At 40.6% G+C, this 24,434-nt stretch overlaps 5 protein-coding genes across 15 annotated transcripts in view; 2 read left to right on the plus strand and 3 right to left on the minus strand.

The window, feature by feature from the left end:
• Rab3-gef (Rab3 GDP-GTP exchange factor) overlaps positions 1 to 24,434 on the minus strand; it is a 61,260-nt gene that overhangs the window by 14,739 nt on the left and 22,087 nt on the right. The window lies entirely within an intron of this gene.
• On the plus strand, positions 2,237 to 3,263 carry LOC144467553 (uncharacterized). The gene is made up of 3 exons (XM_078176410.1): positions 2,237 to 2,316; positions 2,459 to 2,782; positions 2,840 to 3,263. The coding sequence occupies exons 1-3, from the start codon at positions 2,237 to 2,239 to the stop codon at positions 3,261 to 3,263; spliced, it is 828 nt and encodes a 275-aa protein (XP_078032536.1).
• On the minus strand, positions 3,647 to 4,409 carry LOC144468020 (uncharacterized). The gene is made up of 2 exons (XM_078177125.1): positions 4,062 to 4,409; positions 3,647 to 4,000 (listed from the first exon to the last, which is right to left on the minus strand). Exons 1-2 carry the CDS (start codon positions 4,407 to 4,409, stop codon positions 3,647 to 3,649), a joined length of 702 nt encoding a protein of 233 aa, XP_078033251.1.
• LOC144467964 (uncharacterized) lies at positions 4,675 to 5,502 on the plus strand. The gene has a single exon (XM_078176997.1). It carries the CDS (start codon positions 4,675 to 4,677, stop codon positions 5,500 to 5,502), a length of 828 nt encoding a protein of 275 aa, XP_078033123.1.
• Positions 15,425 to 18,786, minus strand: LOC144479057 (uncharacterized). Its single transcript, XM_078197548.1, has 3 exons — positions 18,704 to 18,786; positions 16,450 to 17,459; positions 15,425 to 16,116 (listed from the first exon to the last, which is right to left on the minus strand). Exons 2-3 carry the CDS (start codon positions 17,231 to 17,233, stop codon positions 15,839 to 15,841), a joined length of 1,062 nt encoding a protein of 353 aa, XP_078053674.1. The 5' UTR covers positions 17,234 to 17,459; positions 18,704 to 18,786; the 3' UTR covers positions 15,425 to 15,838.

Below are 24,434 nucleotides of genomic sequence, written 5' to 3' on the forward strand. Positions count from 1 at the left end.
CAGTTTAATCTTCCCGATAGCTCCAACGTGAATTTACGCCATCGCTGCTATCTTATTATTATTATATGAAGAATCTTTGCTGTCGGAGAGTATAACTCACTCCGATTAAAGAGCCCAGGGACAAAGTAAAGACGTCAGAAGCGAAAAGGGCAGGCAAAGAGACCGTAGAGGGTTCATAATCGCGGTTGTCGTGGGAGTTCATAAAGGTGTCGTTGTGTGGTCGGTCCAGCCCGGACAATGGATCTGCGGTCAATAAATTAGGTGGTAGCCAGAAAAAGGACATGATCGCGCTGTGTACGGGAAAATAGCGTGACACGTATGATCGCGGCGGTAGGTGGACGTCCACCGTTGATTTTTCCTGACGGTCGTAAAGAAAAGTTCTGCGGTCGCAGACTGAATAGGACGACAAGTGACCGCGATATTGTACGTTGGAACGAATCTTTCCCGTGAATGAGGATCTTCAGGGTGGACATCTTCGAGATTGAAAGAACCGGCGATAATTCATGTGAACGCTCGAGGACACTCGAGGCACTCGGGATTTTCGCACGGTGCCTTTGGCAATCCTTCTTCCTGCGCGACTCTGTCCTCATCTGACGTTATTGTCGTCATTAAGCTGATCTTTGCACACTCGTGATTACCCATAGGTACAAAGTACTACTACCTAGGCTGTTCCCTTCTTCGGCTACATTCCAATGCAATTTTCCTGCACTACACCAGAAATTAAACTTTTACACTGAGGAACTGTCAACATTCAAATTGCTGCAATTCTGTTAACAAAAATCGTACAACAGTTTATCTGTGCTTGTTTCAAAGGGCAAAGCTTTTACAGCCTGTAATTTAATTTTCTCCTTTAATTTTTACTAATTTAAATCTACAATTTTTACTAATTTAGATCTACAATTTTTACTAATTTAAATCTATAATTTTTACGAATTTAAATCTATCTACGAAATTCAACATTTGACATAAAGCCATTTTTTTAAGAAATTCGTTTTTAGATAACTTTGTTAAGGGAATGTCTTCTCTTTGAAGTGATTTACTGCACTTTAAATGATAAAGTTATTTGCTTCTTACATTAGCAAAATTTAAATATGATTCCCCCGATTACGAAACACTGAGAAATTTTGAACAACACCTGCCCTCGTTGACTTCCGGTTAGAGGGATCCAGAAGACCCCGATGCCTGAAATTGGCACGTCCGCGGCCATCATCGGCGGCTCGTTAATAACGTTAATCGCCGACAGGAATAAATGAATCGACGTTAGGACGCGCTGCAGGTGGTGAGATCACGAGGGGTGGTCCTGGCCGCAGTTTCATTGTTACGTTACGGAAATCTGTGACACCGTGCACGGTAATATCATCGTTATAATCACACAGATGCCAGGGATATCGAGATTTCGTTATTATATTGCGGTTACGGCGGCTTTGTGCCACTTTGTGGCTGACTTTTCTCTAAAGAGCTGCCGGGAGGACCCCCGTCGTGGAAAGGTATACGTCTCTGCGGGGTTTGTCGGTCCCTGTCGACAGCTATAGCGGCCCCGTACGGTTCTCCCTATCTCACCTAGTCCTGACGCGTTACCTGCGCGTTACGCATACTGATGGGACGAGGCGCTCCTGTTGCGAATCTGGGACAAATTGATGCTACTTTCGGGGAGACTAGCGGTTGCTGAATTCCCTTTGAATCGTGTATTTAGTCTTCCAAATAGAATTGCGCAGAATTGAATTACTCAAGGAATTATAATTATAAAATAAAGCAATTATATTATCATTGTAATTCAACATTATAATTCGTAATTCAGATCTCCATTCAATTAAAAGAAAGAAAAGAATTTAAATTACGAATCCAAAAATAATAAATTAATAGATAATAATGGAGAAGAAAATACGCAGAATTACACTGTACTTCGGTTGCATTTGATTTGAATTACATTCTTGATTAATATAATTAGTAATTGAATTATCAGACAGGTTTGGCTTATGTTATTGAATTACAACGTAATTGAATTTCTGCGCAATTGAAATCCTTACGTAATTAAATTATAAAGTCGAATTAGCAAAACTCTGCATACGGATCCGTTCCAAGTTGCACACTTATCGGTGTCCCGGTACATCGAATCGCATCGACCGCCGTTTGTCAGGTATTTACAAATCGATCAGTAGTCTGCCAGCACTTGACGTTTCCAAATTTCCGGAGCCAGTCTTAACCATCGCGATCGGGGGCAGAAGTGTTTTCGATCATGTTGGAACCGTTAATCGTCCTGACGGTTCTGAACTGCCTCTTCATGTTCAGCTCGACGATGACGACGTGCGCGCTGTGGTAAATGCATCATAAACAACTATCGCGCTTTCCGATAGCTTTATTTCTTTTACTGTCAATCCCCAGTCTCGTAAGAATAATTTCCATCGAGCACCGAGGCAACGTAAGATTCGATCCTAATCTACCGTCAATCATCTGACAGGTGGCAGTATCGCACACACCGATGCTGTTTCCGAAGAGACCCAGCCAGCCAGGCCGCCAGACACGCTCAGCCGAAGCCGAGATCCCCCTACGCGAAGGTGTCGAAGAGGGTGGAGAAACCGAAGCGTGAAACCGGCAGCGAGAAAGACTCTGTAAACAGTGCCCTGACCGGCTCTGCGAACGGAAACGGCAACGACCGGGACAGATCCAACTCCGTAGCGCACCGCGAGGCTAAAAGCAGGCGGAACTCGAAGCTGAAGACGAAATCGAACTCGAAGAACTGGTTCGGAAACAAATCGCACAGCGCCGATCCCGCGACTTCCTTGTAAGGAACAATCTACGTGATTATTGTACTGCAGATTTTAATCGCTCGATCGTCTAGATCGGAAACCTTGGAAATCTGGGAGATATTGGAGAACGGCAAGATGTCGGAGGACGCTGGAAGATTGTCGGAAGACACAGGAAGGATGTCGCAGGAAACAGGAAGGATGTCGCAGGACACAGGAAGGATGTCGCAGGACACAGGAAGGATGTCGCAGGACACAGGAAGGACGTCGGAGGACGCTGCAAAAATGTCCGAAGCTTCGCAGACTGGCGCCGAGGCGAAATCAGCTGTGGTGATGGAGTACTCGACCGTTCAGAAAATCGTGCAGATACTGGATGATACCAGTGATCTTGACGCGACGAAGATAGCCATCAGAGACTTCAATGCCAGACACAATTCCGAGAGGAAGATACAGCAGTTGTACGTCGAGCCGAGAAACGAGCCTCGGTCACCCATTTACACGACATTACCACAAACTTGATCTAGAATAAATGACAACTATGGTCTTGTAAATGTCAGTCTTAACATCTAAGTAATATCTGAGTACTATAGTAGTACTCAGTACTGAGTACTACCAAGTATTAGTAGTAGTACTACCGAGTACATACAAGAAATAATCTGCATTAATTGTATAATGCAGGCGTTCCTTGACAATAATTTCTTCTCTGAATAATTTCAGTTAGTTGAAAATTATGCGACATTCAAATGTTTTGAAATTTAAAAAATCACTTGTCCAACGTTCAGAGAATGCTACAGTGAACTTCATATATCTCAAAAGAATGCTTCATTAGAAAAATTGTATTTCCAACAATTGTTCACAAAATTAGTTTCAGTTGCTTTCAGATTAGTTAGTTCCTCGAGTTATCATCTTCTGGATTTCCTCTTGACCGCTTTCTTCTTTGGTTCTTCTTTTTGGATCTTTTGCGTTCTCGACTTCTCTAGCTCGTCGCAGACTTCCTTAGGAACCGGAGGGACTTCCGGTTCGGTGCATACCGGCTGAGGAGGTGGTTGTGGCGTTCTCAGCTCCAGCTCGATGTGTTTCTTCGGCTCGTCGGCAGGTCCGGGCTTCTTCTTCACTTTCAGCATGAACACGTTCTCGTTGCCTTCGGTGACGCGATCAGTGTGCACTTCCTGCGAGCACGGTCCATCCATGACGGGATAGATGGTGAACGTTCTGCATTTATCGTCCTTGCTTCGACCCTCCGTGCATTGGCCAACCTTAAAGATAACATTCGAGGTGCAACGAACGATGCGAAAAATACATTTAGACTGTCCGTACCTCGTAGTAGATGCCCTGAGGCTTGCTGCTGGGACAGTCCTTCTTCCCCGTATGGGTCTTCGATTGGATTCGAAAGAGGATCTGATTGTTGGTGGGCCCCTTCAGGATCTTCGGCCCCTCTTTGCTAGAAGGCCTCTGTATCTCCACGACGTCGCAGTCGCACGGTGGAATCCAGTCGCCTAATTTCTTCGTTCTACCTTTCTCTCGTTCCATGCGGATTATCAGCTGATTGCCCACCATCGCGGTACCGATCTCCCTATAGTACTTTTCCCCTACGTTCTTCGACTTGTCTGTGGGTGGACATTCCGGTGGGCATGGCACCTGGGGCATCGGTGGACAAGCGTACATGTTACTTTAGTATGGTTGAAACTGTTTATCACATGAAACAATTATATAAAATAGACAGGAATTTAGAGAATAATTCTTGGTTCCATTTTAGCGAGGAAGGTTAGCCGAGGGGTTGATCGAGGAATCGATCTACGAGCAAGTTCAGATGACTATAGAAACCGACCCATCATGGCACTCAAGCAACTAACCTAACTAACAAAAACCCTTCACTATGTTCAACACAAACCCTATATTCCCCCCGAAGAACGATTAACACCTGGGCAAGATGATGATCGCGACTCGCCAATGCGGCTGCCCGCCGAAGAAGGAGGAACCGCCATGTTCCCCTTGCTGCGCCACCAAGCAGAGCAAGAAGACCGAACCGGTAGCTGGATGCGGATCATCGAAGAACCTGAAATCGATCCTTTCTCGTCCGAAGATCAAAGAACCGATCTGCTGTCCGATAAAACCCGCGGTGTGCGAGGAGCCTCCACCGATCAAGGTGCGTTCCGACATCGCTGAACGTGGCCTCCCCTACAAAGAGCTGGAGGCCACAATCAACAACAATAAACTGGTGATAAGGACCCAGAAGGAGCCACCGAAAGAAGAGTTCGATCCACCCTGCGACTGCTCCGAGGATCCTCGAGCAAACGTCGTCGAAGAGGAGAAGAAACCGGGACAGCCGTCGGAGAATCGAACTCTGACGCTGTTTCCTCAGGGTTTGGACCTCGAAAACGATGCGCAGAAGGCTCCTCAGGGGGAAGTCGAGGAGCCCGAACCACCGAAGAGGATGTACGAGGAGAATCCAAATATATTTCGACTCAGGGTGTGGAAGAAGTCGAAGGATGGGCAGAATATCGATCTCGAGTTTCGAACGCCTCGGCCTTGGTCGAAGGAGATGAGGCTGGAGCACGAGAAGGCTCTGCTTTTGGCGACCAAACCTAAAGCGCTCGAAGTGCTCAAGGAAGAGGAGGAGAAAGATGTTGAACCGAAGAAGGCGAAGAAGAAAGGCAGGAAAAGATCAAGGAAGAGGAAAAAGCGGAACGAGTGCGAAGAGATTCTGGCGAGGACGCCTTGCGGAAAGAAGAAGGGGAAGACCTCGGACGATTGCTGATTCTCCATAGTTGTACAATATTCTGGACACAATAAACAGTACTTCACTCATCTGTAATTGTTATCCCAAGGTGTGATCAATTTTTACAATGTTTTTCCTTCTATGGAAAATTTTCTTCGAAGAGAAGTCGAGGGAAGGGTAATTACAGCAATATACATATTCTTATTTTCAAGTTCATTGTGACAGTCGCTGTTATCTTAAAGTTAACTAGAGATCCGAGGCAAATCGAGCTTCCAAGGCGATCCATTGACTGCTCCCGGCTCATTCAAGCAATTTGCCTCGGGCCAGGTAGCATCCTCAGGATCGATGGGACTTAACTTCCTATTGAACAGCGCGGCAGGTACCCTACGCGCCCTTTTCTGGGCGTGGACGCCTTAGCGCTCGGCCATTGATCTATTTCGTAGGTAAATAGATTTCGAGGATAACCGTAACGGTCGTTGTACTGATCGTTCCTCGAGTGTCTCCGGCAGTTGCATGTGTAATTAACGGTTAACGAATGGGCACATTTTATTGGAGCCAATCCTTAAAATCGCCTGACACTGGCTTAGCAGTTCTCCGAATAATTTTTCCCAAACTTCTATTGTTAAACTACCCAATCGGGTGGTCATTACATCTACCTTGTAATTCATGCACTCTGGGATTTCGCAGTCACCAAAAGAACGCTAAAAGGTTATTTAACCCCTTGCCGTACTTTATCAACGATTGTAAAGAAAATGGTACGGCAAGGGGCTAAGCGGAGGGACGAATACAGCGTTGAGTATAATTTGCTTTAAATATTTAGAAGTCATTGGCTTGAAGAAATCACTTCTCGGATAATACTTTTGAAACTTCTGCTTACTCTACAAATTACGGAACAGCGCTTAAAAGTTAACAAATGCATTATTGCTATTATTAAGAAGACGCGAGTCTCGGAGAACGATAGCGGAGGAATCCAGAGCCAGGCGATCCCCGATGGAAATGGTCTCCCGTACAATTAGGCAACCCCACTGACCACTATTCCCCATTCTCGCAACACTCAGGATGAAAAACGAAGAGGATCTTCCATGACTGGTTTTTCTACGGCGTTGAATGAACGCGTCCGAAGAAAGAGATCTCGAAAAGTCTCTGGAGCGATTCTCACGACCAAGGAGAAGTCGGGAGTCAGGTGCGTGGTTGAATGGATCCGAGGATCCATTCACTGTTCCAGGGTGAACTGGCCATCCGCCCACCGAGGTCCCATTTTTTCGTGTCAGGGAATTAAGAGGAAACGACGGAAAAAAAAATGTAGCATTGGAACGATATTTCAGCGAAGCGTGTGACGCCGGAATCCGTGATGTCGTGGGAGGCCTGACGAGATTTCCCCGGTCGTGACGATAATCCTAGAATGGAGAGAAATGTAATTCCTGGATCATCGGTGTCGCCGGAGATCCATTGTCGGGTGACATGGATCGCTGCCGCGATACTTCTGACTTCTGTATCAGAATTAATCTGCTTCCTCTGTATCTTCTTTCAACCCCTAATTGTTCGAATACTTCAAGAACTGTGGCATATATTCATTCTTCTATGAACATAGATCTTAATGCTTTGGTAATCAACTTGCATACAATTATTCGTTAATTCCACAATATAAGAAAAAAGAAGATGGAATGAATCAGCTGATCTTCTAAAACTTTTTCTTCTTCATTGCTGAAAGAGTTTATTCACAGTTCAGTGATTCAAAGAGTATACGAACATCCTCATTCGATCCTTTAACTATTAGGATAATTTAGAAACTGCGGCATGGGTCAGGAAGTCAACAATTCCTCTACGAAACTAAATATATTCGTAGTTCAACCTGCGAACAATTCCTCATCAATCCTATGGAGGGGCAAAGTTAACGAGAAGTACTGTATATAATAATATAAAAATACTTTATAATAAAATATAAAAAATACTTTATAATTATATATAAAGTACTGTATATAAAAATGTCTGCGAGACGGAAACATTTTCGATCCCCCAGCCGAATCTCTGCAGATTCCGCGACTTTCGTCTTTAGAATCTCAAAGTTACCTGCATCGACGAATGCAACGCGCCTTGCAGAAGCGACTGCAGTACCCTCCGGGTGGTCCTGTATATCGGAATGTTTGCTCGCGTCATTGTTGCGTCCCGGGCACTCGATCCCAGCCCCGTTTAAAAATCGTTTAGCCCCTAATAGCCGTCTCTCGGTGCCCGAGGCCCGTAAACGCGCGTCCCCGTCGTGGAAACGGCGGTTCAGGTGGCCGTCGACGGACCATCCTCGCGCTCACCGGGACGCTTGGCACACCCGTAGCGCGTTGACTTCCTGATATATGGATCACCGTCGATCCACGAATTGTCCCCTGGGCCGATTCTCTGCACCGAATATCGGGGGACGCTGCGCGGCTGGACGAGGCGTATTAGGGGCTAAATATTTTGTAAACGACGAAAAGTTACGGGGCACCATGCTGGCAACCCATGCATGTCGCTGGACGGTGCGTCGTTGCTACTAGACTGTTGATCTTCGCGCTTCAATGCAGAATCTTCGTGCTTTTATTGTGCAAGAAAGTTACACGAAAGCGTGTTCCTTCTGTTAGTAGTTGCAATAAACTGAAAACGATGGAACAACATTTTTAAATTGTTCTGTAGCTTCAATATTTTCTACATATTCGCTCACCAATTTTCGCTAGAGATGCATATAATCGTCAGCCTAATTATTATTTATATTATTTGTACGCCTTCTTCAACGATGCCATGTTAATTCAGGAAAAATAAAACAGCGGCACTTTGCTCTTTAATTTCTACGTGCAGAAATTAGATTGTAGAAGACCTGAAAATAATATAAAATTGATTAGGAAGTAATTTATGGCTGTACAACGAATTTCTGCGTAAGCGAAGCAGCGAGATGGCGGGAGAAAGAATTGTTCGCGCGTTTCACGCGAAGACTTTGTTCGCTGGTTGTTGCTGCGATAAGCGAGGCGTTGAATCATACGGAATAAAAGTAATGGTGTCTTCCCACCGGGTGTTCTTCCTGCTCTCCGAGTTCTCGCGTTCCTTTTAATAGTCACGAGTTATAGAAACGTCCACGGGGTGTCGAAAGGAGAATGCGTTCTTCGGTGAATGTTCCCGATGTTGTCGAGTAATAGCTGCGCGAGAGATTCTTTGCCCCTGCGACCTGGAAAAAGGATGATTTATCTTCTAAATGCCGGGGAATTGCACGACTGTTCCATTACATGGGTTTTACAGCACGTTACGAAAGCTTTTTGGACCATTAATACTAAATTGCAATTTCCGAGAGATTTTTCGCGCTTCAAAAACTATTGCAAGTTATTTCTGAGACGTGTAAGTTACAGGAAGTTAAGAGTCAGGGTTGTAAAATATTCTCCTTGTTCAAAACAATAACCTGCTGTACGCCTCCTCGAATTGTGTTAGCACGTCAAAGCGTACCGGTATAATCCGAGATTAAGGAGCCCGAGGATCACTGTAATCCGGGGCACGTTTATGCGATCGTTCAAGTTTGGTCCGTAGAGTCACCCTCTCTAGCCACTAGTGCCGATGGAAAAGTACAGGAGAGGGTGACTCCCTGTGAAAGATCACGGAAGTAAAAACCGATTAAAAAGGAAAAATTAGAAATAATTAAACAGTTTGATATTAAGAAAGGATACTAAGTTCGAAAATAAAAAAAAAATAGTAACGTTTGAAATGAACAAGAATGCTAAAGCTTGGAATTAAAAAAAAAATACTATGGTTTAAAATTAAGAAGATGCACCAGATTTTTAAGTTAAAGAAAAATACTAGAGCTTAAAATTAAGGAGATACACCAAATTTTTAAGTTAAAGAAAAATACTAGAGTTTAAATTTAAGAAGATACACCAAGTTTTTAAGTTAAAGAAATATATTAGAGTTTCAAATTATAGAAAGCTACTAAAGCTTGAAATTAAAATAGTAAATTTCGAGGGGTGCGAAATGTAAATGATTCGATCAAAGCTATACGTACGCGTGATGCAGTTATTTCGCCAGTTTGCACAAAAGCCGGAGAAGCATAAGGGAGGATGAAGATGGGGAGAATGGAGGCCTGTCATATATCTGCAAATCGGTAGGGGGGTGTCAACGAGCTTGAACGAATGTCCCAGCAGGGTTGCTTCTACCCGCCGAGCGCTACCGAAAATCTGCGTATCCAAGTGTGAGAATCTGATGTACTTTATCCTTATGCCGTCGGGGTTTTCCGTCCGTGCACACTGCACGAGCAACGAGGACCTGCAAGCGGATAATTTCAATGTTATTACGTGATATATTCATTTATTATTTGACTATAGATTTTTTAAAAGTACAGCTCGTTCAATTGCTTAGTTACTCTATTGGAAATCACTTAGAATTTCTTCCACGTTCGTTTAGTATATTTAGTGTAATATATTTAATATAATAGTATATTTAATTATTTATTGAAGAGAAAACACATCAGTATTATCAATATTCAAAAACATTCCCTTTTGCGATGAAATTATAAATGAAGTCCTCTTATACCTTATATTATTATAATATACCTTAATATATTAGAATAGAAGCAAGAAAATATATTTACACCTCTCCTTCATGTTACGTACTTCTGCACCTACTCAACTATTTATTGAACAGGAAACAATATTATCAATATTATTTATATTACAAATATTACCAAAAAATAAATCTGTATAATAATTAAAAACATCCTTCTCCGCGATTCTCGTTAAGTGATAAATGAAGCCCTATTTGCGTGAAATTAGAATAGAAAGAAGATATTCTCCAACCCTCGGAACGTCTGTAATTTTGAACCCGCCAAAATGACGGAGGAATTAAACTCCGGAGTAATTTAGAAGCCGGGAGTATTCGTGCAGGGGGGGGGGATTAATTGAATCCAAGTTTTTTCCTCGTCGCAATCTGGGCACCACCCCTCGCGGTCTTCCCACCCTATGATCAACCGAAACATTTATGTATGCGACCACAAGCTGCGCCGCAAGAACGTATTGTGTGATTCAACGTCGAAAAAACCAGAAGAAGGGCTGAGGATAGGCTTGCACGGGGGCAACTGTCCCTTTCCGGGGTACGAAAGGGCGCAACTCTCATCCCCCTCGAACCAGCCCTTATGGGACAACGGTCCTATACCATGGGAAGGGGACTCCCCATTCATCCTACAGGGGCTGCACGTGGTTTTCGCGACGCCATCTTGCACTCAATTATCGGGAAAATGGAGGTTCTGCAACAGATCTGACGAAAAACATCGACACTCTTAATGTTAACCGTCTGGCAAATATTTAAGTTCAATAGAACCTTAAATAATTATTAGAATAGATATTCTATCTTGTTAAAGAAACAAGGGCAAAAATGTTGAAAATTATTACAGACTTTAGAGTATTTTTATAAAGACATTGACTAATTATTTTAAGTAGTATGTTTATCTAAAAATGCAAGAGAAATCTAGCACTTAATGTATGTGTCAAGATTATATTAATTTGTTTAATATTCTGTAAATCATAGAATTATTTAAGGAACGATTAATAACTGAAAACAGTCGTAAGTTAGTCTCAAAATATATATCAATTTATTTATTATAATATAATCTTGTTTGTATAAATATATATTATATAAGTATACAAGTATAAAAATTTAAAATTCCGTAAGAATATGAAAATTGAACGAATGTATACGCTTTACAAGAATATATACAGATATTGCTATCGCACAGAAGTAGCGGCGATCGAATCGCTGAAACCGTTAAATTGAATACACATACGGTTGGAATAACACGGTTGGAATCTCGTGTATTCTGGTATACTTTTTCAAATGATCCTTTCTTTCGAAGCATTTTCGACAGACCTTTCATACTTCTGTGCGAATTCTCCTATGCCTCGTTAACTCCTCGTTTCCATTGAATGATTTACAGCATCCCTCTGTATCGCACGTAAATGATCTCTCTTAGCGACGCAATTTTGATTAAGTTAAAGACCATTTTAAATAATAATTAGAAAAAGAACAATATTTTACTTCCTCTGTCGTGTTTTGAGATATCTTTAATAAACTGTATCTCATAAAATTGCATTAACATTCTTTCAAAATTATATTAACGAAGAAATATCGTTTAACCCTTTGCGCTAGAAGCCATTTTGACTGTAAATGTGAAATAATTCTCCTGGCTCATAGTATTTCCATTTTATACAACAAAATGTATTTTATACACATGAAATTGTTTCTTGTAACTCATAGCAACAGTTCTAATACTCAGCAATTTTTTAAATCTAAATCTTATTGTTATAAAAATTATTTTGAAACGTAATAGAACAATTTTAGCGGTGCCTTAGAATCGCCATTCGAGTGGAAAGGGTTGAAGTAATAAACAGAGTGATTTTCTATTCTGGTTTGATCAAATTAACAGAACCAGGGAAACATTGTCAGTTCGAAATTCGCGAGCATGCCTTCGAACGTTAAATTCGAAGCGTCTAAAAACCAAGGTTACTGTTAGCAAGGAGTTAACCGTCGCTGGCTTCACAACAACGTTCGATATATGCGTTAGAAAAAATTTGATACGAAGGTGAAACTCACCGGTACGCGTAACGGCGTGTTCCCTGAGCTGGCTTTATTATATAAGGTGACGTCGCAGTGCCCGCGTCAGACCTACCTCAGGCGAAACTGCGCGGAGCATCTCCACGGCGTGCTCCACCGTTGGCGGTTACAGTCCACAAGCAAGATTCAGTCCGGAATAACCATGGCGGACAGACTTACCAGACGCTGCGATCACTTCGAGTGAATTTCATCCCGAATTCATCGGCATCATCGCGGAATCACCGTTCAACGAGGCTACGGTGTTCGTTTGGTGGAGCTGTGTTTGTTGAAGATTTTCCAAGGTGATGCCGGAATGGGAAGCTAATCGCAACAGAGTCCCACCGCAGCAGCAATATAGGACTACGCGACCAACGGATCATCTAGAGGGTTGGGTGAAAGTTTTTCGTGCAAGATGAGGGCGAAATCGTGCAATGTACCCGGCCTGCACCTTCGTTGCGACGCATCGGCCATCCGGGGAACAAAGCGAACTGCGAGCTTCGAATGATGCCTCGCTCCTTCTTCGAGGATATCTATGGGTAATATTTTACAACACCACAACGTTCGAATTTCATCGAACCGTTTCACCCGTACGTCGAAGTCGATGCTCGGCCATCGTCGTCTTTCCCCGCGTTTCGCAATCGGAATCTCTAATTTTTTCATAGTCACTGCTTACACTCCTTGTTGGAACCGCTGCAGTGACTATTATAGTGTTCCACGGTCTCGGCAGTCGGTTGCTACTGTTTGCATCGAACAGGTTTCGCGGGGAGTATTATCCGAGTGAAGGTGTACATTGTACAGAATAATCTATATTGTTTCTTCAGTCCTGTAACGAACGGGCTCCCAACTTGTTAGCTCATGTAGATATTTTACTTAGATTTCCCAAGAAAATAATCTTGCGACCGCGTTCAAATTTTTGAAGGCGACTGATCCTTAGTGTAATATCATCCCGTGTCCGTGTACCGTCGATGGTGTCCCACCCTCCGACTAGGATTGGGTGGCTCGATGGCGTAGGTAGTACGAGGGAGGAGGTAAAAGGCGCCCTTCGAAGCGGGGCCAAAGGTGGGTTTTAGGGAGGCCGATCGGGGGCCCGCTATACGCGACGCGCAGCCCCTTTGTCCGGAATTAATCGGTCGCCACGGCCACGGGGCTCTTGCCCTTTTGTCACGGGATAGGCGAGGGTGCCGGAAAACCATCAGAGAAAGAAAACCGTTCGCGGATAGCGGGAGAAACCCGCGATAGCTACGTCAATCGCTGATACAATTTCGTAGCGATCCCACCCCTTTTTCTCCGCCTCCGCTCATCGAACCGTGCGCATTTATATCGAACCGTCGATCAGTGAAATCTTTGCAATTTTATTTTGTATAGCATCAAACGGGGAAATATGTTTACCGTCTAACGTTTTAATCGTGTAACAATCGCAGGAACTATAGACGTTCCAACTATTTTACAAAATCGCGACTAGATGCACAAGTATTGTTTGTGCTGTATATTTTAGAATCACTTCGACCATTATGTAATCATCCACGCTTTATGATAACTAGTTGTAATCATTCGTACTATCGATCTGTGAAATTTCCGCAATTTCATTTTGTACAGCTTCAAGCGACCGAATATTCTTTGTCTATGATTTTAATTGTATGACAACTGTGAAAGCTGAAACATTCGTACTAAAATGTATAAACCGTAACTAAATGTATGAACCGTAACTAAATGTGCGAACCGTAACTAAATATATATATATATAAGTTTTTGTATTGTATGTTTTAAAAATCTCTTCGACTGCTATGTAATAATCTAAGAGGAAATTATGTTTTCTCTTCGTCGAATCGTAAAAATGTAAGCAAGGTTAAGAATTTAGAAGGCACAATTAAATTTGTATAAATTAAATCTCTTGGACTATCATGTAATCATTATTGAAATATTTTAATTGGCAGAATAAAATATCTTTTTTTTTGTTAAATGATTTGCATTTCTATCATGTTGTCGACCCATCCAACTTTCTCCATTTCCTTTTGTATAGCTTAATGCGGCGGACAATTGTTGTCTATCATTTTAATCATATAACAGCTGTAAAAGCTAACGGAATTGTTAAAAATTTAGAAAACTCGATTAAATGTATATAAATTCTTGATCAGTATATTTTTAAATCTCTTCGATTTTTATTTAATCATCGTCGCAATATTGTAATTAGATTCAAAAATTAATTATCATTCTGTTCATTAAATCATTTGCATTTTTATTATGTTGTCGACACGTCGAATTTTCTTCATTTCCTTCATGCGACGGAATATTCGTTATTATTTTAATCATATAACAGCTGTAAAAACTAACGGAATTGTTAAAAATTTAAAAAGCTCGATTAAATGTATATAAATTGTTCATCTGTATATCTTTAAATCTCTTTGAATTCTATTTAATCATCGTCGCGATATTGTAATTAGATTCAAGAATAAATTATCATTCTGTTCATTAAATCATTAGCATTTTTATTATGTTGTCGATTCGTCAAATTTTCTTCATTTCCTTTATGCGGCGAAATGTTCGTTATTATTTTAATCATATAACAGCTGTAAAAACTAACGGCTTTCTTAAAAATTTAGAAAGCTCGATTAAATGTATATAAAATTTTATACTGCATATTTTAAAATGTCTTCGACTTTTATTTAATTATCGTCACAATATTGTAATTGGTTTGAAGAATAAATTATCATTCTTTTTGTCGAATCATTTGAATTTTCATCATGTTATCTACCAGTCCAATTTCCTTTCTGCGGCGGAATATTCGTTATTATTTTAATCATATAACAGCTGTAAAAACTAATGGCTTTGTTAAAATTTAGAAAGCTCGATTAAATGTAAAATTTTCTACTACATATTTTAAAATGTCTTTGACTACTAAATATTAGTCAAATATTACTGCTGAGCATCGGGTGTAAGCCCAGGAGACAGTATTTGTAATAAACTCATTGTTATCTATTAAATAAAAGAGTAAATAATTTAAACAGTATGAAATATTTGTCGCAAAACTATAGGTAGTTTTAAGAATAAATTGATTGAAAAATGAAAAGAATCGCAATAGTAAAGCAATAGAAGCAATCATAAATTGTTTATACGGTTGATACGAAACAGATCCAAGCGGAGAGTACTTTAAACATGATTTTTCAAGTCAAAGAGCAATGTTGGAAATTATTCGAGACTTTACAGTATTTTCAGAAAGATATCGATTAACTATTTCAAATAATATTTTTGTCTAAAAATGCAAGGAAAATCCAACACTAAATATACATTTCAAGACTACATTAAAGTGTTTAATATTCTGTAAATCAGAGACTTATCTAAGGAACGATTAATAATTGAAAATAGTCGGAAGTTCGTGGCAAAATAGATAACAATTTATTTCTCATTTTCAATATAATTATCAGGTCAAGTTTTTCACGTACATTTATGTAAAAATCTCTGCAGTATTCTCTCACAGAGTGTACTGTCTCTTGACTAGCATCGACGCAATGATTGTCGATCGTTTAAACATACTAAAAATCACATTCTATCAAAAATACAATTCTCACTCTTTCCAAGATTCAAACGATCCTGCATAAAACGTAGAATCCTTTTATCGAAGGCATCGTCGCAAGGTTATCGAAACATTCGCAATTGTATAAATATATAAATATAAAAATCTCTCGGACAGATGTACACACTTTACAAAAATATGTACACGCTTTACAAAAATATGTACACATATTGCTCTCTTAGAAAAGTAACCGCGATCGAATCGCTGAAGTCGTCAAATCGGATACACGTATGGCGGGAACGGTTGTCCATGAGGTAGCGCATTTTCTATGCCGAACATCCCGAAAGCTGCGGCGGACATTCTGTACGGATCACGATTCTCGTGTGTTCGGGTGTGCTTCTTCAAATGATCCTTCCTGCCGAAGCATTTTCCGCAGACGAGACAAGAGTGCGGTCGTAATCCCGTGTGAATCCTCTTGTGCCTCGTTAGCTCCTCGTTTCTGGTGAATGATTTACCGCATCCCTCTGCGTCGCACTTAAACGGCCTCTCTCCTTTAATTAGAAAAGAAAACAATATTTTAGTTTCTCTGCCGATTTTCAGGTATCTCTAATAAGCTGTCTCTCATCAAGTTACTTTAATATTTTTACAATAATATATTTAGCAAGGAAATGTCTTTCAAAGGAATAGAAAGCCTTTAGCCTAGAAATAGGAACAGAACCTTTTTATTCTAGTTCGATAAAATGAACAGAACCAGGCAAACATTTTCTGTTAAAAATTCCCGAACGTGAACATTGAATACTAAAATTGGAAACGTTGCCGTTTTAACTATCACCGGCTACCCAAAATCGTTCGAAAGAATTTGTTGATACGAAGGCGAAACTCACCGGTATGTATCCTGATGTGTCCCTTCAGCTGGCCGTTGTTGCTGAAGGCGACGTCGCAGTACTCGCATCGAAATTTCTTCGGCCGAAGCTTTTTTATCTGTCTCGCTTCGGCTTCCTGTCTGTGGATCATCTCCACGGCGTGCTCCATTGTCGACGAATAAAGTCGTTCGGCAAGTCGTAGTCCAGGATATCCGCAGAAGACGGATTTGCCAGATGTTGCGATCGTCGATGACTGGAATGGACTCAGGCCCACGTTCGCGGGCGTCCCGCTGGTGCTACCGTTCAACGAGGCTAAGGTGTTCGTTTGGTGGAGCGCTCTTAGTTGAAGATAGTCCAGGGGAAATGCCGAAATGGGAAGATGACCGCAACCGAGCTCCGCCGAAACCGCGTTATAGAGCTCCGCGGCCAAGGAATCAGCTTGAGGGTTGGACGAAGGTTTTTCGTGGCAGGTGAAAGCGGAATTGTGCAATGCAACCAGGCTGCACCCGCTTTCGACGCATTCGCTGTCCGTAGAACACGACGGACTTCTGGTTTCGAGTGTCGCCTGGCTCCTTCTTCGAAAACGTCGCTGGGTAAACTTCACGGCGTCGTCGTTCGAGCTCGTCGAGCTGTTTCCCTCGTGCGACGAGATCGACGCGTTGCTGTCGACGTCCTCCTCCAGTTTCGCGATGGGCGCCTTTAATTTCTCATTGTCACTGTCTACCCTCCCCGTTGGATCCGCTCCAGCGACTGTTATAGTATTCCAAGGCCTGAAGAAGGTGTTGCTCCTTTTTGCATCGCACATGTCTCCGGCAGTACGATACGAGGGAAGGCGGAGATTGTACACAATATTCCACACTGTTCTCTCCAGTCCTGTCGCAAGCGATCTACCAACTTGTATGCTCACGTAGATATTCTACTCAGAAATGCCAAGAAAATATCCTTCCGCCCGCGTTGTTCGGAGCTCCCTCCGGCGACCTGGACACCCTTGCTGTACGAAATTTCGAAGGCGACTGATCCTTGGCGAAAGCCTTACCCCATGTTATATAGCGTCGATGGTGTCCCACCCTCTAACCGGGATTGGGTCGTTCGGTAGCGGAGGTAGTACGAGGGAGGAGGTAGAGAGAGAGAGAGAGAGAGAGAGAGAGAGAGAGAGAGAGAGAGAGCGAGTAAAAGGCGCCCTTCGAAATAAGGCCGAAGGTGGGTTTTAGAGGGGCCTATCGAGGGCTCGCCACGCTGCGCGCAGCCCCTTTGTCCGGAATTAATCGGTCGCCACGGCCACGGGGCTTTTGCCGACGGAGAAAGAGAATTGTTCATGGATAGTGGGAGGAATCCTCGATAGCGATGTCAATCGCTGATACAACCCTAAACAGGCCCATATTTTCCTTTACCTTTTTCTTATCGAATCATTTTTATCACATCGTCGATAAGAGAATATTTTTTTTATTTTCTATAGCATCTACCGGCAGAATATTTATAGTCTAGCATTTTAATCGTGCAAGGATAACAGTTAAAAATATCGCAACACTTTTAAAGAAATGCGACGAAATGTAACGTAACTCTTTGTGCTATATATTTTAAAAAATTGTAATTAGTTTCAAAAAGAAATTATATTTCCTTTTCTCGAATCATCCGTATTTGTATAACGTTGTTTATCATTTTGATAATGTAGCAACTGTAAAACGGTATCGTTACAAGTCTAGGAATCTCGACCAATTATGTATAAATTTTTGACCTGTATATTTCTTAAATTTAAATTTTTAAATTTAAGTTTTTAAATTTTTTAATTTATTTTTAAATTTAATGCAACGCGATCGTCGGTGGAATATTGTAAGTAATTTTAGAAATAAATTGATTGAGAAAAGGATAGTCGCTGTCGGGAAAACCACCCCCGCGGTACAGGAGATTGTCGAACAAACGAGCGGACGGCGAGAGCCGCGCGACAGGAAGCAATAATAAATTGTTTATACGGTTGATACGCGACGGATCCGAGCGGGAAGCACTTTAAACACAATGAAACGGACAGTCGCCGGTCCAACGGGTGCCCTCGTGTCCTCTATGGGATATATTCTGCAGAAGTTACGAGGGTGGAGGTCCGCAGAATCGCGTCTCGTTGATTTATTGTAACACTCCAAGTTCGAGTCGACCCTCCGTTTGCCACCTATTCCGCTTCATCCCCTGGCAACCAAGATCTTCTCCTCTCTCTCTCTCTCTCTCTCTCTCTTCCTCTCTCTTTCTCTTTCCGTCCCTCTCCGCCCCTCTCTCTTTCTCTCACCCCCAAAAGCCGCGCGCGGTGCCCTTCTGTCAAAACGATCCTCGTACAAAACCAGCTCGGGACCATTGATGCCTCACTATTTCTCTCCTCCGTTTCTCTAATCGCACCGTCCTCTTCTCTCGCTATTTCTATCACTCTCTTTCTTACCCTCCCTCTCTCTCTCGCCTCTTTGTTGGTCCTAGCCGCGTGATCATCGCCGACTTTCTGCCGGTTCGCCACGGATCATCCCATCTCTCGACGACGTTTACACGACTACGCAATCTACTTGCACGCGCGCAAACCAGAGAGAGAGAAAAAGAGAGAGAGAGATCATTGGTAAACAGAGGCAAGAGAAACGACGAGCCCACAGATTCGCGGTTTTCGATGGATTTATGATGGGACCGAGGAATACGCTTGACGCGTGTCTCTTCGACTCGACATTTTATACAACTTATCAGAGATATTTATATTATTTACGAACCCAAAGGCAACGATAACATAGTTAATCGTGTCTTTCTTTCGTTCTGCAGATAAGAAATTGTACGGAGCCATTAGTAGGAGTATTTAAACCACGTGCGTAGTCCAGAGACAATATTAAAATAGCTAATTGCGCTTCCCGGTATTGTCGTCTCCCTCCTGCGGAATGTAAACCCATTTTCGCTCGCCTCTTTACTTTTGCAAATCATAAATTCTACAAAGTAACAGTTAAGGATATTTGTGCCGTGTGCGTGCTGCGAAAACAATATTAAAATGGCGTTGTATTATTAGACTCGGAAATAGAATTGTGTAAGCGTTTAACGATTATGTACCGATGGCAGACGTTTTGCACGTCGTCCTATACATCTGCGACCTGTGAGCCTTTTTTCTTTTGTATCTTTACGTCTGTAGGTCAGGATCCATGTAAAAACAATTTCGAACAAGGTATCGGTCGAACATGTAATTCAAAGCGAGGTTCAAACAGCTATATACCATATAATAGCTAATATACCATATTAAACATTATTTTTAATAGTAATTAATTTCGCTTCACAAGTACTTGAGTCTATGACAATTAGACTATGCCTAATTTATTTTACATAAATTCTGATAAGATGGCGCTAAGAAATTCACCATTATTATTCATTGCTTGCTAGTGCATTTGAGTTGCATTATTGCTTCAATTTACATCAGAGTACGAAGTTAATCAAAGTGACTTCTGAAATAAATTATTTATTATTCAGTAGCCTAAAAATGTTTGTCGTTTAACGGTGTTAATCTTAATTATAAGGGAAATTTATTATAAATATAAACAATTATGACTATACCAAGTGCTTTGACACTTAAAATTAATATTTAAAAAGAAAATGGGGTTAATCGATTTGTGCAGTGAACAGCTCCTTTATATTTAGACTTGTTTGACCGATCAATTAAAATTGTTCTCTTAGAGCATTGTTCTTTTGCAGATTGCTTTCTCCGGGTAACTGTAACGGATTATTGTGTATGAAACATTTGAACGCGCTGTTTAAGCCAAGACCTTGTCCACGACCGGGCAAATGTTTGTACATACGAACAGACCAGAGTATCCGTGCGAACTTTAACGGCTCGCTGTTCTTGTTTGACTTTTGCTTAAAATATCTTTTTCCATCGATTTGCAGACTTCGCTGAAATATACGTGAAATTATTCTTAGTAATCGTCGCCTCGCGGCTGCGTTAATTGACACCCCCTCGTCGACGATAATTTCCTGCAACAGAAAGGACTTCGATATTTATTTTCGTATCGATATGAATTGTAATGGTTAACTGTCGTAGACAAAAAAATTTAGTTTTTTAATGTAACTTATTTAATTGACGGAGAAGTATCTTTCTGTTACAAGTGCAATTTTATAAATATTGCACACAATGAGATTCTTACGGGAGGGCTTTGATATTTATTTTTGTATCGATATTAATTCTAATGATTATCTATCGTAGACAGGAAAATTTAGTTTTTTGATATAACTTATTTAATTGACGGAGAAATATCTTTCCGTTAAAAATATAATTTTGTAAATATTTTACACAACGAGGTTCTTACGGTAACGGTAATGCCGTCGGTTAAAAGGATAGCAAAGTAAAGTAAACAAGTGTATGTAACGCAGAATATAGAAAAACGTATACATAGCGGGGAAGTAGGGTCAAAGCGAGCCAAAACAATAATTTCAAATATATTTAAATATGTAACGTTAAGATTTTTAATTATCATTGATAGACAAAATAACAGTCTTAGATTAACGACAGGGCATTTTTATTAAAATTTTCCAATATAACGGGTGATTCCAATGATACAGAATTCCTTCAACATGTGTATACTAAAAATGTGATAAGCATTTTTATAATCAGAGTATTTTATTGAAATTCCCGAGAGTTATATGTATTCAATTGTCATAAAAACATTACTAAATATATGTTAGAATACATAGAATAAAACGAAAATCCTCGTTTCTTGTCAGTAGTATATTAATTGCCAATTTAAAAGCAATTACGAAGGTAGAAAAATAATGAAGAAAGTGCGACACAGAAATTGCAAAAGTGCTGATCTGAGTATTAGATATACAGTTCAGGATTAGTTCCCAAAGGATAATCCTAAATAATAAAAGGGTTTGTGGGCTATTAATAATTTTGTAAAGAATTTTAGTTTCATTTCCTTTTGAATAAAATAGGTTTCATTCTATAACGAATCTGACACACTGTCGTATCTCAAAGTTTAATAATTGCCACGATCCAAAAGCAATTGTCAATAGCGCTTTTACAGTATTTTCTTTCAATCTCGGCCGGGAATTTCCAAGCAGGACAATCCGCGATGGAAGAATCGTATAACGGACAAGCAAGCGATATGGTATACTGTTTCCAAACAGTATGAAAAGACCGCCTCAGTCGGAGGTTAATACCACGAGATTATTTGCATCTCGGTCGTGTTAATTACGGCCTCCAAGATTCCTTTACATACAAAATTCTCACTCAGCTTGGCTTTTATATACGGACACAGCTGAGTGCAATTAGCAGCGGCTGCTGCAATTAAGTGGGCCCTACCCGTTAACTGCGAGAAGGAACGGGGGTTGATTTATAACCCATTGCCCGAGTGCAGACCGGGGAGATTATAAGCGAACACCTGAAAAGCGAGTAATCTAATTTCCGTGAGACAATTGACATTGAAAATTCCCTAACTCTATCTCTCCACATCTTATTGCGGTCTAGGATTAACCGAAACAATGCTTACGTTCTTCGCTTTAATTTCTAATCGCCCGTGGACTAATCTCTTGGCATCTTTATTGCATTTAGTTTCTGTAAAATTTATAGAACATTTAGAAATTTACGGACATGCGAGAATGAAAATTAGTGTATTATTATTAATCTCATACTCGCTTTTAACCCTTTGCACTCGATTGGTGACTCCGAGGCACCACTAAAATTATTCCGTCACCTTCTAAAATAATATTTATAACAACAAGTTCAATTTTAGAAAAATTGTTGAACATGAAACTATATAATAATAGTATATATAAAATTCACATGGTCGCTTAAAATGGAAATACTGTACGGCAGAAAAATTATATCATATTTACAGTTAAAATGGCTTCGAGTGCAAAGGGTTGAATGTAGTATTATACAAGAACCATGTATAACAGGTCTCACCTTCGAAAAACAGTGCTATATTGGTTGACCCACTTATTCGATTTTGTAATAGGAAATAGTGCTGATAACGAAACAATTTACATATAGTTTTCATATTTTTCGCATGTACAATTTCTAGTCCTGAATATATTCTGCATTAATTTCGTATATATTCTACATTAATTTCATATATATTTTGCACATTTATACGTATAAATTTCACATAAACATCTACAGTCTATTAACAATTAATCATGAACATGATTTCACATTAGTCATAATTGTTAATCATTAATCAGATTACTTTTCCTCGAAAATGGTCCTTTTTCGAACGTTTAGAAATGCAAACAGCAAGTTTCGAATGGAAAAATGTTTCTGCAGGCTTCGTTGATTCTTGTGCCCTGAACGTCGTATTCCTGACATTTATGTTATCTTTACGGAGCCTAGAAAAATTATAGGAGCCGAAAAATGTTCTCAAAACCGCAAAGATTCATCTTCTATCAGTGACACAAAAGATTCCGAGCAATATTCGCGAAAATCCTTGGAATCTTCAAAAAGAATTGGTCGGTTCCAATCGTCCTCTCTCTCTCTCTCTCTCGCTTTCGAAACTCGTTCAAAGGAAAGAGGAAGTTCGATCAGGAGAAACAAGAATCCTTTCTTAGCGTCGCGAGGAGAGAACGCGACCGTTCTGTCGCAAAATTTTGATGGATCGGCCGATCTACCGTCGTAGATCCCTCGATCCGTCTTACTTTTCATTTTAGACGTCATAACAACGAGCTGTAGGACCTGGTTCTCCGCAGAAATTTGTCCCTTCGAAACCGTTTTCACGCAACAGGAAAAAACAGATTTTGAAAAATTTTCAGTAAAGGAAGAATTTTATTTAATTTTGCATGTAATTTCCGCAAGGGTGGAAATAACAAGGTAAATAACTTTCTACTAGCTCGTTGTCAGAAACTGTAATGTATAACGGTCGCTAACGGATTTAAGAATCGTGATTTACTTGCGGATTATTTATGTCACCGATTTTGTTTTGAACCGCGGCAGCGTGAAACAAAAGGTCTGGGTTTCAAGGAACCGACAGCGTTCGCACGACACCGGATTTTCGAAATCCGTTGCCACCGCGGATTTTTAATCGCAATATCTGCGCTCAAGCGAATTTAACGATTAGGATTAATCCTTTACGACCGTACGGTAATTACAATGCGTAAATAAGACGCGAACGGGATTTATCAAAGCCTCGGGTCGTTTCTGCAAAACTTTCGCCATGCTAACAGTCGATTAAATAAATAAATAAACGTGAGACCTCATAATGATCTCTTGTAAAACTTTTCACACGCCTCGAAGCATTGTCAAATTATACATATTTTTTTGAACTCGCCCTATTAATTTTGATACCGTCTCTATTATTTTTCCAATCTGATTATTACACTCATTTATAGCCAATTTATTTTTTTCGATTATTTATTCCTTTCTAACTGTATCTGTTACTGTATTAATCCTTCTCTTAATTTCTTTTCTGCTAATGGTGCTACATATTGTTACATTAATATACATTAAGTGTATCTTTTACTGTATTAATCCTTCTCTTAATCTTTTTTCTGCTTATGATGCGACATATTGTTACATTAATATACATATGTTATATTATTATTGTTATATTAATATAAACATGTGCGCATTTCTCCCGTTAATCAAATAAACCGATTATTATTATAAAATTTCTGATTTCGATGGATCAGAAACGGTTTAATTATAGCCAGTAATTTCGATAACGCAGAAGACGTTGACGAGTATGTTCTGGAGAGGTCAGCCGTTCGTCAATAGCTAAAAAAAAAACAACTCAATAACGATGCGTGCCTCGTCAAACCGTCTTGTGCTTCTGTCAAAGTCGAATGACAGATCGGCGATACGTTTTTCTAGCGTTTTACCCTGAATTCGCAAAAAAAGTTGTGTTTCCTGGGTCGAACGATGGACAAGCGAGCACGTGGACGAATTAAAATTGAAGGATCGCACGATCAACTGTCGTCGAACAATGGGGAAATAAATTTCTGACCGATCGAAACGCGATCGATCACGAAAAAAGAGAACAATGAATACGCAATGTGCTACGATTTTATTATCG

The sequence above is a fragment of the Augochlora pura genome, chromosome 3, assembly GCF_028453695.1.
Source record: "Augochlora pura isolate Apur16 chromosome 3, APUR_v2.2.1, whole genome shotgun sequence".
NCBI classification, from domain to species: Eukaryota; Metazoa; Arthropoda; class Insecta; order Hymenoptera; family Halictidae; genus Augochlora; species Augochlora pura.